Source organism: Bacillus rossius, chromosome 1 (genome assembly GCF_032445375.1).
Source record: "Bacillus rossius redtenbacheri isolate Brsri chromosome 1, Brsri_v3, whole genome shotgun sequence".
Classification (NCBI taxonomy): Eukaryota; Metazoa; Arthropoda; class Insecta; order Phasmatodea; family Bacillidae; genus Bacillus; species Bacillus rossius.
Genome location: NC_086330.1, coordinates 277471560 through 277487769, shown reverse-complemented (window position 1 = coordinate 277487769; position 16210 = coordinate 277471560). Strand labels below are relative to the sequence as shown.

At 42.6% G+C, this 16210-nt stretch overlaps 1 protein-coding gene across 3 annotated transcripts in view; it reads right to left on the bottom strand.

Moving 5' to 3' along the window:
* The window catches only part of LOC134527620 (ABC transporter G family member 20-like), a 197435-nt gene that overhangs the window by 54676 nt on the left and 126549 nt on the right, over positions 1-16210 (bottom strand). For all 3 annotated transcript variants that reach the window (XM_063360464.1, XM_063360465.1, XM_063360466.1), the window contains exons 8-9: positions 2913-3001; positions 898-1132 (exon numbers count right to left, since the gene is read on the bottom strand). In XM_063360464.1, the coding sequence (XP_063216534.1) occupies positions 898-1132; positions 2913-3001 (324 nt within the window). The remainder of the gene's footprint in view (positions 1-897; positions 1133-2912; positions 3002-16210) is intronic.

The following is a 16210-nucleotide window of genomic DNA, read 5'->3' as shown; positions in this document are numbered from 1 at the left end:
AGCAAAGAAGTTTAACATCAATAATTATTTTGAGAACTGTCAATTTTCAAATATGTTACACTATATAGACTATACCAGAAGTTCCCAAATGCACAAGGAAGTGACCGCACCACCGGCAGAGCCGCGGAAATGGAATGGTACAGTGGCACGATGCACTCCCTTAAATTTCCATTCACGTAGTTCATATCATTTGTACCACTGAACAATAACTTTGAATATTGCGTGTACATCAGTGAAACACGGTGCTTGTGTCAAACACAAGTGGCAACCACTGAACAGTTTACCATCGCTTGAGCATGAGTTGGATTCTGGCCTAGTGTTAAAATAAAGGGTGCGTCTATTTATGCACAAATATTAGAAGCTATACTTATTTTTATTTATCACACTAAACTATTTTGAAACAAAGAGTTACAAACAATTATCAAATTTTTGATTTATAAACTAACAAATGGGGCAAAAAAATAGCAGCACAATTTAATTATAAGAATTAATGTAGTAATCACATAAATATATTGTGTTTTAAAATTGCTGTTATTTTATTTGTGCATATTCAATATCTCAAAAAAATATATAAAGGATAGTTTCGCTGTCATAGTGATTCATTTGGTACACTTATAAACTTGGCACCAACACCGATGTTCACGAATGCGACTATATAGAAGTTAATTTGCCACCACACGAGGTCAGCTTTCTTAACGACCTAGGCCAGGGATCTTAGCAAACGCGCAGCATGCATATATAAAAAATGGTCGCGTTAACCTTCCATTCATGGTACAAGCGCAATCTATTGCATTTCCGTTGCTTACTGAATTATCACCATCAATCGACCTAAAGAAATGTAAACACAATTGAAATAAAACCGCGGAATGATGTGGTAGGTTGAAATCCCAAACTCACGGTAGTGAAATGCGGAGCCCCAAGTAGCCTGGTGAACCGGCAGCCCAGGTCGGCGAGCTCACACGAGCCGTGCTCGAGCGGCAACCCGTCGTCACCGCCGCAGCGACCAGGCGACCCGCTGGAGTTGCGATCGTGGTTCACCACGGCTAAGGTCAGCAACTCGGGGAAGCCAATGAAGGCGTAGTACACGATCGTGGGCAGGAACAGGCACTGGCCGAACAGGTACAGCATCAGCCTGCCACGACAACAGCACGCATTTTGGATACAGAGATTATGGCCTAATAAGAACAGCAGCAGTCTGCCACGACAACAGCACACGACATGGATGCTCGTGGTAGGTTTTACCACGCTGCCCTTCAAACAACATCGTGGTTTCAAATTCTTTTTGCGACTGCACTCGCGCTAGAAGACTTTTGAAAGAACGCTTATTCTCTTAATGGTGTGAGAAAATCCTTTGTATCAGTGAGAAATAAATTGCATCTTACACAAGCGGCAGCAATTAAATTTTATTCTATACCTTGAGTAGAAGTAGTAATTTGTAATCTAGCTTGGTGCCAAATATACCCTGCATTATTGCTCTACCTGTAGTTACAGAACGAGGTGAAAATGCGGCATCACACTGGCCACACATTCCATCTAAATCCACGTTCCTATTTCTCTACAGTAATTCTGATTTTAATTTTTGTTATGATTTCCCAAAACATTTCCAGTCAAATACTACGACAGCGTCCGATATCCATGTTCTTCTCCAATTGGTGTTTAATTTGTCTCTTACCATATCGTTGTCAACAATAAGCCAAAAATTCACGGTGATTGGATAAGAATGACCATAAATATGTGATGCATGTTCACACCGAGTGCATCTTCAAAGTTACTTGCCAAAACTCTCTGAAAACAACTCATTTTGCTAACTTCTCAGTAAACATCTTTCACAAAATACTTCGTCGATGGCTTTGACTTATGATTTAACTACACATTATTAACCAATATTACGTCACAAAACTTATGCCTAACCCGACTTGTGCTCAGATAAGTTCTGCTCTCTTAGGAAAACTTAACCAATTGTTATCATACCTGACCTAACTTTTAAACTTCCATTTTTGAATGTCACTTTTGAAGATATGATTAGATATTAAAAATTTAATAATTTATTCATAGCTTATCTTACCTAAAATAAGGAAATATGTATCATATAGCCCATTAATTTTGCGCTCTTTCACTCTTTCATTCTTGCATACTTGCACTTTTAGAGCCTTATAGACTCTTATCTTAACAAGCTTGACTTAAGTGTTATGATTTCGAAACAAATTTACCTTCCCAATGTAGCCATACTGCAGTTTACCTGTAATGGAACTTTGGTTCTCATTTTATCGTTAACATTTGACTCTCAATTCAGCTCCTTCATTATATAAATGCAAACGTAAAATTTTCGTCCGTTCAAAATCTTTACTCTCAGAAAGTTTTATACAGATTACTTTTAAATTTTGACATAACATTGCATTATAATACGCGCTTGTTTTATGTACCTATGTCACACCTGTGACAGGTAATAGGGTAGATAAAAATATAGGTATGTAAAAATATATATAAATGATTTTTTATGTGTTCGTTATCTGTTTTGTAATAAGATGAAGATATAGATGGGAAGATAAAAATATAGAGAGAAAGGATATAGAGAGAGGTATAGAGAGATATACTGAAGGATGTATATTTATATTGAGAGATGTAGTTAGATGTAGCTAGGGAGATATATTGTGATATAGATAAACATAGATATATATCGAACGATTGAGTGATATGAAGAAATATGAATAGATAGATAAATATATATGTTTTAGATATAGAGAGAAATATAGAGATATGTATAATTTAAAGAGGCATAGCAACGCATGCCGGGCATTAGCTAGTAACAAATAATGTCTTACTGAACTTAACTAATCTCACTTAAACAAAAAATCATTTAATTTTTCATTTAGATTGTTGTTATGTTCGTGACAAAAGGGATTCTCACTCACCATTGGTCCTTCCACAAGCTCGTGCAGTTTTTGTAGAGTAGGGCCGACATCCTTCCGGTGGAAATGAGGTTCCTCGATTTTCCTATTTTCTGCGGATCACAATACACTCATGAACAAAACTTGCAAGCTGCATATTTACCTAAGTAACTATATTTTACATTTAACAACACAAGAGGAAAGTTTTTGAAGTGAAACCTCTTTGTTGTGGGGGATACAATTTTCGAGCGTTACAAAAATTCCGATTACGTTAGGGGAAAATTTATTTATGTGGTGGGGGAACTCGTAGAGGAGGAGATGGTAGGGTATATGTAGAAATGAAACAGCCTACTTGCAAAATTGCACATTTGCATAGTTTTACAAAAGCATATTTACACACACGCAATTAGATAATTAATTTTACACTTGCATAATTTTATAAGTGCATACTTGCATAATGCACACTTACATACATGCTCATTTGCACACTTATGTAATTTATACTTGGACACTTGCTAACTTGCACAATTCCACACTATAATTCTTGTACACTCGCATACATGTGCAGATGCACATTTGCATATTTTTATGCTTGCATACTTGCACAATTGCATTCTTGTTAACTTTCATTTTTGCACACTTGCTTACTTGCACACATGCATTTTTGCATAATTGCATACTTTCATACGTGCACACTTTCTTACTTGCAGACTTGCATTTCTGCATACTTGCATAATTTCGTACTTGCAAACTTGTATACTTGCACCTTTACATACTTGCACACTTTCGTCCTTTACACTTGCAAACTTGAATACTTTCACACTGACATACTTGCCCAATAGCATAACTTAGCGTTTGCATACTTGCAAGTAGTATAGGAATGACGGTCCGGCGGCAGGCTTCAGGCTGTGGAGCGTGTGGAGCTGCACGCTCGAAAAAATGTCACGTTCCGGAGGCCATATTTGATGAGCGTAACGGGACACAACGTAACGGGACATAATGTAACGGGACAAGTAGATCACGGCAGCCATCTTGGATCCGCCATCTTGGATCCGCCATTTTGGATGTCGTTATTTTGTTTTCTCGAACTTTCCGGCATTGTGTTGTCCGCCATATTGGATGATGACGTCACCGTTGCAATTTCCGTTACGGCCGCCATCTTTAACTTTTTTATTTATTATCCGATTTTAATGAAATTTTTTTTAAATTTATAAAAAAAATTAAATTAATAAAATTTTAATTAAATATTTATAAAAATTGAACTTTTTAGACACGGAGTTCGGAGTCCTCGGTTCGAACCCGGTGAGGGCAAAAAATTAAAAATGGCGACCGATCCTTCCCCCTGTGGTGGCTGCTGACAGACTGCCCCCCACCACTTTTTTCAAAGCATATATAACATCATCTAGTATGACGTCATGTCCGCCATCTTGTCTTCGATGTTGGAAACCATCATCATTGTATCGGCGGCGAGAGTGTACCGACGCCATGTTAGTTTAATTCTTACCCGCTAGAGTGCAGTTATCATTTATTATTGCTGTGACAACCACCATCTTGAAATTTGGCCGCCATCTTGAAAATCCGTAATTTTAATGCTAGAGATTCGGGGAAAAGTTTCTAAATTCATCAAAAAATTAACTTAATAGAATTCTGATTGAATAGATCGACTAAGGTCATTGGTTCGATCCCTGGCCGATACAAAACAACTTTAATTTAAAAAATACCACAAAAGTGTTAGGTTTGAGATAATAAAAAACACCGCAAGTACTTTTAAAAACTTTTATTACATAAATTCAATACACTACTACAAGTACAAAAAATAATACACAGACGTAGAACTAAAGTCTTGTGGATTTCTCGATGTCTGCATCTGCCACCCACGAATTAAAGCGAGGTGGAAAGCCCCACCACTTGACGTAGGACAGTCCGTTCCTTCGTTTTATAATCTTCTCCACCAAGTACATATCAGGATACAACGTAGGCTGAATCTCTTCGGCATAGAAGCCGCCACGGATAGGTTTGTGGTCCAAATCTTCGAGGTAGTAGGTCCTAGGCTCTGATTCACGAACATGTGTCACACGGAAAAGTTCGGGACTCCAGTTCGCAGTGAAACCTTTCTCGAAGATACCTTTCTGCTTGGAGATTCGCACAATGTCACCGACGTTAGCTTTACGCTTTCGTGGATCTCTCTTCTTCATGTTGGAAAACACTGTTCGAAGCAGGCGATTGTCCCTTACGTCCTTTGGCTTCATTTTCGTGGTAGAATGCATCGTGGAATTATACTCGTTTATTAGTTTCGGCAAGATGTCAAGCCACTTTTAATTTCCGTTAGCCGTGAACTGCCGCCACATCTTGGATCGCAAAGTTCTGTTAAACCTTTCGACAACGGAGGCTTTGACGTTACTAAATGTAGAGTAGTGTTTGATGCCATACTTCTTCATCAAAGCCTTGAAGGATGCATTGTAGAATTCTTTCCCGAGGTCCGTTTGCAGGTGCGACGGTACACGTCCATCACACAAAATATTGTTCATGGCCTTGGATACTTCAGTTGCAGTCTTTGATTTGACAGGTCTAGCCCAAGCGAACTTGCTATAAACATCGATGACTGTCAACATGTACTTGAAACCTTTATTCAATCGGGAATACGGTATCATCTCAACAAGGTCCGCCTGTAATAAATCATCAATTCCACGAACTATGACTTTGCGACGAAGGTATTTTCGTCTAGCAGGAGCATGAAGTTCGTGAGCGATTCCGGTTCGACTCATTGTATGTACCCGGCTTCCCTCAGTTCTTCAAGTATGGAGACTATTTCGTTGATGTGCGAATAGTTTCCTACGCTAAGCGAAGCATGTAGAATTCTAAGGCGATCAACTAATTCATTAGGATCGTCCCAATATACATAGTCAAATATCTGACCACTTTCTAGCTTTTTTAAACCTTCGCCATGTATTGTTAGTTCACTGAAGAGATTAGCGAGAATGTCGATTTTTTCATGATCTACGTCTTTATATACACCACTATCTGGATCGTTATCGCGAAAATGTGCATTGGTTAGCTCTAGCAGTTTTTTGTACTCTTGTAAGTCTTTGTGAGAATATCCTTTAGGCTCCCTGCGAAACAGCAATTCGTACAGACCCGGAGTCCCGCGCGTTTTGAACTCTTCTACGCGAACGATATTTCCTGGTAGAAAGTCTATTTCTTTAGCACCGAGGAACCACTTATTATGTTTTCTGTACACTCCGTAGGTCGTGTCATTATTCCGACTCGTAAACGATATCAGGTATGGTCGGACCATTGCATTCACTTGATGTCCCTTTTTCGGTATTTTTTTCTTGTGCATGGTCTCTGTACTTGTTAAGTCTTCTTCTTCTCGATCTGGTTTTCTCTTCTTTACTGTTGGCATTTCATCTTCAACTTCTGTCTTCACAATGATAGCTGGTTCTTCCTTGTTTTTAAGTTCGTCGAGGCGACTAGTGATTGGTTTAAATATTTCCTCATTTTCCATCTCACGTGCAAGTCTGGTTCGTCTAGCAAGTAAATATTTTTCACGAACAGACTGTATAGCTCGATGAAGGTCACTGGCCAGGTCCGACATTGTACTGGCTGAAAACTTATTGCAAGACCTCCTTATATACTTTTTTATTCCTTCGCAGAAACTTCTTTCTTGTGTGTGGCAAAATCTGAATTTGTTGACAAGTGAGATAGTGATGCTTTCAGACTACTTTGAAAAGTCCTCAAATCGTCACGTCTTTGTGCATTCGATACTTCGATCATGTCGCGAATGCGAGAATCCGAGGCTTCCACACGCTGGTCGATGGCAACGAGATACTCTATTATTTCGTTTTTCACACTTTCTACTTTTTGAGACAGTAGCGAAATATATTTGCGGATATCAGAGTCGGGGCATACAGTATGTCTGCTGCTACGACCGAATTTCGAAATGCTATGACTCATGTTTGACGATAAACTGATCGAAACCTCGTCTGTACCTGCCCTTATATAGAGGCCAGTCCTTTACGATGACTATGAATCCGTGCTCGTCTTTCCAACACAAGGAACACATGTCTTTGAATTCCTGAAACGACATGTCGGTGTTTACGTGGTCGTCGTATGCGTGACGTAAATTAAGTTCGTCCATGCGAAAAAGCACTATAACATTCGCATTATCTCGTAGGAGATGTTTGGGTATTCTACTGTACGTCTGACACAGGTATACGCAGTCTACCTTGGCGTGCCTGCCCATGGAAAAGTACTCTTGTATAATGCCCTGCTTCTCGCACAGTACATCGTCGAACACAAACACGGAATTAGGCTTTGCTTCGTCGGTAGACACCACATCGGTATTATCGCTAAACGGAAAATACTCCAGTCCTTCCACCGAGCATAGAACAGTTGCTAGGCGCTGGTACTTTGGCTGTTGCAACGACTTGGAATACAAGTAAACGTTCTCGAACCGAAGACCGTTTGGCTCCTCCAGTAAACTCAGTAGAACGCACGTCTTGCCACAGTTTGACGGTCCCGCCATTATGCATCGTACAGCAGAAGGCAACAGTAAGCCATGTCGCGATTCGCGACCGATAGTTTCATCGTTTTGCGTAATGCGCACGGGCAAACAAACATCTTGCTTGACGACCTGCATTGTACTAAATAAATTGTATAAAATCAAACACATTTATACTTTCTGGTCAGTTGCGCGTAATGACTCGAAGAGGTAAGAACAAAAAACACAGTGGTGCAGGACTCGTGAACTCGCTGATAAACAATCTGCCATTCGAGCTACACATTCCCGGATACAGATTTTGCGGCCCCGGCACTAAACTAGCGAAAAGGTTAGCTCGCGGTGACGTGGGCATTAATTCTCTCGACGATCAGTGCAAGCAGCACGATATTGCCTACTCGCTCAGCAAGGATCTGGAATCCAGGCACCGGGCCGACGAGATATTGGCACAGGAAGCTGAAGAAATAAGTAAATCGACGCACGCGGGTCTAGGAGAAAAAATCACGGCCTGGGGCGTATCTAAAATCATGAAGGCAAAGACGAAATTAGGACTGGGTGCTCGTCAAGCCAGCTCCATCAAGTCAAAGACTAACTCACGCAAGACCAAACGCAAGACTGGAGCAGGCATACAAAAAGTCAAGCAAAAATTACAGACTCTCGACAAGAAGATTATAGGAGGATTTCTTCCTTTGCTTTTGCCGGCATTGGGTGCTCTCGGCGGTCTCATCGGTGCAACGAGCGGTATAGTGCGGGCAGTCAACACTTCGAAGAATGAGCGAAAGCAGTTAAAAGAAGCACAGCGACATAATGCAAGCATGGAAGCCATTGCCATGGGTAAAAAAAACGGCGCAGGCCTGTACTTACGTCCTCACAAATCAGGCCGAGGCATGAAAAAGAAACGAAAATCCTAAGTTCATTGCCGAAACGACCGCTCACCAACGTAGATTTAATAAAGTACGCACGCAAATTGAAAATACCAAATTTCTGCGGCGTGTTTATGCGAGACACTTTACCCAGCAAACCAAAAACCAACGAACGCGCCATAATTAATTTAGACACGACTGCAGGTCGCGGCACGCACTGGGTAGCGTATATAAAGTCTGGAAAAAAAGCTACTTACTACGACAGTTTCGGTAATTTGAGACCTCCGCCTGAACTTAGGCGGTACCTGGGCCGGACCACTACACTGTTCTACAATTACGAAACGGAACAGAGGCCTAATCAAACAAACTGCGGACACTTGTGTCTTCGCTTTTTAACTAAAAAAATAATTTAGCTGACAAATAAAAATTACTACTTAAAGGCTGTGCAGTGATGATAATTTATTAGTCATGTCGATAACACTTACCTTGACAGGTCACGCATCTGAGCTGCGGGCGGTTCATTTCCCGCCTCTGGATTTAGACGGAGAATGGTGTATCGGACTCGTAGATTTTCAAACGTATAATGCCATACCGAATATCGACGAAGAAAACTGCAAGATCTGCTTCCTGAAAAGCGATGGGACCGCTCATGAAATACAGTTACCTGTTGGATCTTACGAAATTGACGACATTGCAAATTACATCAGGGATATGTTACCGCAGGATGTAGACTTTCAACTGCGTGGAAATCCAAACACTCAAAAAAGCATTCTAACATGCAGTGAAATTGTCGACTTTACGAAACCTGGGACCATAGGTTCGATGTTAGGATTCGAATCAAAGGTGTATGATGCAGGAAGAACGTACGAATCTACGCGTGCAGTAAACATTTTGCCTGTGAATGTCATAAGAATAAACTGTAATTTGGCAAGTGGAACGTATCTAAACGGAAGACTAAGCAACATGCTGCACGAATTTTCGCCGATGGTCCCGCCAGGATATAAACTGGTCTAAGTACCGCAAAGTATCATTTACGTTCCAGTCGTCGTGAAGTGCGCACACGAAGTCGTCGTCAGAATCGTTGACCAGCGAGGACGATTGGTGAATTTTCAAGACGAAGAAATTACATTACGGCTGCACTTGAAGCGATGGGCATAAAGTTCGTAACACCGAACAGTTATAAAAGAAGTCGTATTGACGTGAATAAGAACAGTTCTCTACCAGACATCGGTGCATTAACACCTGACAACATCAAGTATCTTCTTAGTATTGGACAAGTGCCGAATAAATATGGAAGACGAAATCCTCAACGTGGAAGATCCGGTCATTTTTGATGACAGCATTACGAAAATGGAATTGCACGAGTACCAGCCTTTCCTGCTCGGACCGTACGCACTTCCATCGGAAGAACGCATTGCTGTACAGCACCAAGATATTTGTACTTTACCTTCACAGTAATTTCTACGTATAAGAGGCATGCTTACAAAAGCGGATGGTACGCATCCGACAACGACGTCAATATCCTGCAATGGTATTCTTCACCTCATCGAGCGCGTTACATATGTACTCAATGGCGTCGAGGTAGACCAGACGAGAGATGTAGGCATAACATCTGCTATGAAAAATTACCTTTCGCTCACGCCAAATGAACTGACTGCTGCAAAGATGGCCGGTTGGGCTCTCGAGGATGAATATAAGCTTCCGGTTTATGCCGAAGGAAAGTTCGAAGTTTGTGTTCCTCTGTCCATGCTTCTTGGATTCGCTGAGGACTACAGGCATATAATCATTAATTCGAAACAAGAGCTCGTACTGCTTCTAGCCAACACGCACATTAATGCAATTGTCGTCGCTGCAGAAAACCCTCAAGATGTCTCGCTAACACTACAGTCTATCGAGTGGATGCTGCCCCACATCCAAGTGAGCACCGTTGAACGAGTCAAGATGTTGAAGAACATAGAAAATGGCAAGAACTTCGATGTGCCATTCCGATCCTGGAGCCTGGAAACTTATCCTGGCTTGCCTCATAGTCAGCGTATCAATTGGATAGTAAAGTCCAGCTTCGCTACGGAAAAACCAAGATACATCATCGTCGGGCTTCAGACCGGAAGACAGCTCAATGCAGGAGTAAGTCGTTCCTTATTCGATAACTGTCAATTACGTAATGTAAAAATATTTTTAAACAGCGAAAGTTATCCGTACGTTGATATGAACATGGACTTTGAAAGTGGAAGATTTCTTCTCGCATATCAAATGTATGTCAAGTTTCAACAAGCTTACTATGGGCGGAGACAGTCACCGATACTGAGTCCCGACAGTTTCAAGAACAAGGCTCCGTTAATGGTGTTTGACGTTTCCAAACAGGATGATCGATTAAATTCAAACATCATCGACTGTAGGATCGAGATTTCGACTAGCGGAAATATTCCACCAAACACTTATGCTTTTTGTCTGATACTTCACGATCGGCTTGCATCATACAATTGTCGAGACAAACTTGTGAAAATTCTGACTTAAATTCTGTTTCGTTTGCGATAATAATTCAGTTACAATCGAGCATTGCTAGCGACAAGATGTACTGCAACCTGCAAGGTTTCCAGAGTCAAAACGGCTTTGTTCTCAAAGAAATTGCCGTCACCTCCGGAGACAAGACTCGAACCCGCAGCTTCCGACCTCCGTATCCTTTGAAACTACTAGACGAAAAAAGTAAACGTTCGAACGAATGGCTATGCAAATATTATCACGGACTAGAGTGGGACGAAGGAAAAATCCCATACCACCAAGTGAAAAACACACTTCAAGATTTACTAGTTCAAAACGAAACAATATACGTTGCCGGACCTGAACAGAAAAAAATGGCTACGAGATCTGTGTAATGACGGAGCAGTTGAAATTGAAGACCTACAGACCGACTATGGCTGTCCTTCCCTGCGCAAGCTTAGTGCAATATACGATGTGCAGCCAAGTGACAAGTTTGAACGTGTCTGTGCCTGTACAAACTCGCAGTTAATGCAGAAATGGCACACACAGTGTTAGTAGGAGTCTGCATATATAAATGTCGTACCTACGTACGTGTCTTCAGTTGACGTTCGACCTGCAAGAAGATGTTTACGTTTCATCCTGCTAACATGTACGTGAGCGCAAGACCTAGCTTCAGCAGTGTCGAGTACAGCTACTGGGATTCCGGGTATCTACGTACATATACAGAAACCTGTGATGGAGGCGCTCAGCATTGGCGGTTTGCGCACTTTCCTGTGTCCTACGAACCAACCCAGCAGCTATTAGACTGTTGCGAACCTGGAAACTGTGCCGTCTATCACATGAGACCACACACAATCCTTCCTGCTAGCATCGATGAGGTAGTCGCCTCGTCTGCACGTGTAACACCAAACATGAGCGTGTTGCAACCTGTTGCTACCTGTGATGCTTCTACGCAGACGTCCAAACGGTGTGCGTCTCGTCGTCGCAGTTCAGGCAGTGAATCTGTCCCAACTAGCACTGCAGTAGAGCCAAGGCGCAGACGTGGTCACAGACGTTACCGACCATGTCTTGTCGGAGTTGACGACGTCGCAGAAGATGACCAGCTGGAAACCTGTGTTCCTGATCCCGTGGCCTGCGAACCAGTTGGAACCGGAGTCGACGAGTCAGTTCGTGCGGCATTAAAGACTTTGCTTGTGAAAATGCTTGATTCCTTAACCTAATGTGTATTTGTGTAATTTTTTTATAAATAAATGTGTAAAACCTGAACTTGTGTTTGTTTTTTATTTCTACAATTTTTAGGTACCCAATAAAAATTAATTTTAAATACAGACAATATTTTGACTAATGTAGTATTCCAGTAGACTGCGGGTATATAAGCGAAGTTCAGACGAGTGGAGCCTCAGTATACCTCTGGCCGCGGTGCAGTACGGACCTGCTCTCTTCAGTAAATTTCGTAGTTACTGCTCCAATGTCGACCGGGATAGACTGTTTACCGTCAGCAGCGGGGACCTCGATGACAGCAATGATGATGGAGTCGGAGATTCCGATACCGACTGCAGAGGAGACCACGGCAGCGGAGAGCTCAATGCCTGCGTTGTCGACAGCTGCGGAGATCTCGATACCGACTGCAGAGGAGACTTCAATTAATGAAGAGCGTACTTCGAATCAGTGCAAATACTGTGTCGCATCATTTACTAGAACTTCAAGCGCTCGCAGACATGAAAGAAGCAGTTGTCCGAATAATTTACTGAAACGAATACAATTTCAGTGCAATAAGTGTAATAAACTAATTTCACGCCTCGACAGCTTACATCGTCATTATATAAAATGCTCCGAGACAGTTAAGTGCAAGTATAATGAACATGGTTATTGTTTTGACTCATGTGTTGTACCAGCTGATGAGAATATATATAAGTGAGACCCTGGTGATATGAACATTTAGTCCGTCTCTGGCTGCGGTGATGAACGCATCGGGTAGTCAGCCTTGAATAATAGACCAGTATCTAGCTGTTCTTGAGACCTCGATGGCGTCTTTACCAGTATCAACACCGACCTGGATCGAAGGTCTACCATCATCAGTGCAGACCACGATGACTACGTCGTCTACAGCTACACCTGCTCTCTCCGCACAGCAGGAGATTTCGACGCGTGCAACATCTTCTGCAGAGCAGACCTCAACGGCTTCAGAAGTTAACATGACAGCAGTGTTACAATGGTTGTCAACAGTTCCAGTGTCATTGATAAAGGAAGGAGCATCCAACAGTGTTCCATCGCCCAACTGTACGTACTGTGACAAGATCAAAAACTTGAAATTACGTGATTATGTAATACACAATTCTAATAATAATTCTGAAAGTATTAAATATCAGTGCAACAGGTGTTTAAGCAAGTTTAAACGTTATGGAAGATTAAAACGTCACCTCAGGAATTGTGATAGACTGTCTGTACATTCATCAGAATCAAGCTGTATATTTTGTAACAAAACATTAGCAAATATTCAAATTTCAAAACGACACGAAATATATCACTGTCCTTTTAATGAAGTCGATAATTCGGTTTTGTGTGAAAATTGTGGTGTACCATTATGTCGACCTGATAGACTGAATAGACATTTACGAACATGTAAAGGACTTAGTCCATACAATAAGAAGACTGTTTGAATCGAGAAATCCACAAGACTTTAGTTCTATGTCTGTGTATTATTTTTTGTACTTGTAGTAGTGTATTGAATTTATGTAATAAAAGTTTTTAAAAGTACTTGCGGTGTTTTTTATTTTCTCAATCCTGTCACTTTTGTGGTATTTTTTAAATTAAAGTTGTTTTGTATCGGCCAGGGATCGAACCAATGACCTTAGTCGATCTATTCAATCAGAATTCTATTAAGTTAATTTTTTGATGAATTTTGAACTTTTCCCCGAATCTCTAGCATTAAAATTACGGATTTTCAAGATGGCGTCCAAATTTCAAGATGGCGGGTGTCACAGCAATAATAAATGATTACTGCACTCTAGCGGGTAAGAATTAAACTAACATGGCGTCAGCGCACTCTCGCCGCCGATACAATGATGATGGTTTACAACATCGAAGACAAGATGGCGGACATGACGTCATACTAGATGATGTTATATATGCTTTGAAAAAAGTGGTGGGGGGCAGTCTGTCAGCAGCCACCACAGGGGGAAGGATCGGTCGCCTTTTTTAATTTTTTGCCCTCACCGTGTTCGAACCGAGGACTCCGAACTCCGTGTCTAAAAAGTTCAATTTTTATAAATATTTTATTAAAATTTTATTAATTTAATTTTTTTTATAAATTTAAAAAAAATTTCATTAAAATCGGATAATAAATAAAAAAGTTAAAGATGGCGGCCGTAACGGAAATTGCAACGGTGACGTCATCATCCAATATGGCGGACAACACAATGCCGGAAAGTTCGAGAAAACAAAATGACGACATCCAAAATGGCGGATCCAAGATGGCGGATCCAAGATGGCTGCCGTGATCTACTTGTCCCGTTACATTATGTCCCGTTACGTTGTGTCCCGTTACGCTCATCAAATATGGCCTCCGGAACGTGACATTTTTTCGAGCGTGCAGCTCCACACGCTCCACAGCCTGAAGCCTGCCGCCGGACCGTCATTCCTATACTACTCTTGCATTTTTTTTATCTGTGACCTTAACCAAAGAGAATTATGTTAACTACAACTAATCTATTCTAATAAAAAAGTCTGTACATTGGATGAAATGTAATTTCGTCCCGGTCTTGCAGCGGGACGAAATGCCTCGCAAATTCGTGGTGCGCGGTGTGCACCGTCACACGCCCCTAGAATTCCTACAACAGGAGTTCGCTACCGCCAACCTGCCAGTGCAGAACTGGTGGTTCCTCGAGAACCGGCAGCGCCGTGAAAAATGCGATGCACTAGTCATTGAAGTGCCACAGTGCTGCGAACCGGACCGCTTTCCCTTGCTAAAAGAGTTCGCCGGCATGGCCATCCGCGTCGACGACTACCGCCGCCCTTCAGGCCCCAGCCAGTGCAGCAAGTGCCAGCGGTTTAATCATGTTGGCAAGGGTTGTAGAGCCGCCCCCGTCTGCAGGTGGTGCAGTGACCCGCAGCGCGCCCCCGACTGCCCTCTGGCCGGGCAACAAGAGCACAAGAAATGTGCTCACTGCCAGGAACAGCACTGCGCCAACTACAAGGGCTGCAGTGAATACAAAAAGTAAAGCCGCTGGCACCTACCCCCCTTCCCTCCAAGGTCAGCAAAGTACGCCAACAGTAGTCTCGCCGCGACATCCGCGAGAACAGACGAGCCGCGACACAGCCCGCGCCCCAATAGCGACCCTCTCCGGGCTTCTTCGGCCCTACGAGATCCCAACCATGGGCCCCCCGAGGCACCACCAGCCCCCGGGCTCCACCCAGTTCACGAACAACAGGTTCGAGGCACTGACACACCACAGCGTGCCCAGCTACAACGAGCTGGACTTCCCTGTCGTCGCCAACAATCCCTGGTAGCGCAGGCTGTGACCAAAGCAGCCAAAGAAAAATTGGACGGGCCACAAGAACGGCAACGGAAAACAACAACAACAACAAGAACCAACCCCAGCTGCCCCAGTTGCCCCGGCCAAGGAAATCCCCGCTGCGGCCCCGAGACGAGTGACCCAGACCATGGTTGTTGACACAGCCCCTGTGTTACCACCACCGCCACGGACACACAGGTGCTACACCTGGAGGATGTCCAGTCCTTCCTCCTGAACAATAAGGCCATAAGTGCCAACACTCAATTGCGCAGTTCCATCGGCCCACTGTGCCAACTGATGGCAATCTGGCTCGACCCAGCGAAACCCATTGCCGATAAAATCCGGGCAACCATTGATTGCGTGTGTGCGCTCGCCGACACCATCCATGGCGACGATGAATAATGCGAACCCGGCTCCAAACACAAACCCGGCCAGTAGTTTTAAGTTACATTCCCTTCTATTCTGGAATGCACGTGGCATTAAAAATAAATTACCAGAATTAATAAACCAGATGGATAAATATAAAATAAAATACCAGCGATAAGTGAAACAAATTTAAAAGCGACTGATAGACTAACCATTTTAAATTACGTCATATACAGACGCGACCACGATGCCAGAGGCGGCGGAGTCACCCTGGCAGTACACAACAGTATCAGGCACTCTGCCTGCCAGCTCACCGATTTTCAAAATCTAGAAGCAATAGGAATTAATTTGACTATAAACCGCCAACAAATTAAACTCATTCCAATGTATGCGATCCCTGGTAGGTCCCTCAGCGTGGTGGATCTGGACGCTCTGTACGGGGCGGCCCCGAGTTTTCTCGCTGTTGGCGACATAAACGCTAAACACCTAGAGTGGAACTGCAGGGGCACCACGGCGAACGGCAGGCTACTCTACACTCACCAGCTTAATAAAAACTATAATGTACATGCTCGCTCCGAGCCATTACATGACTCAGGCAGACCC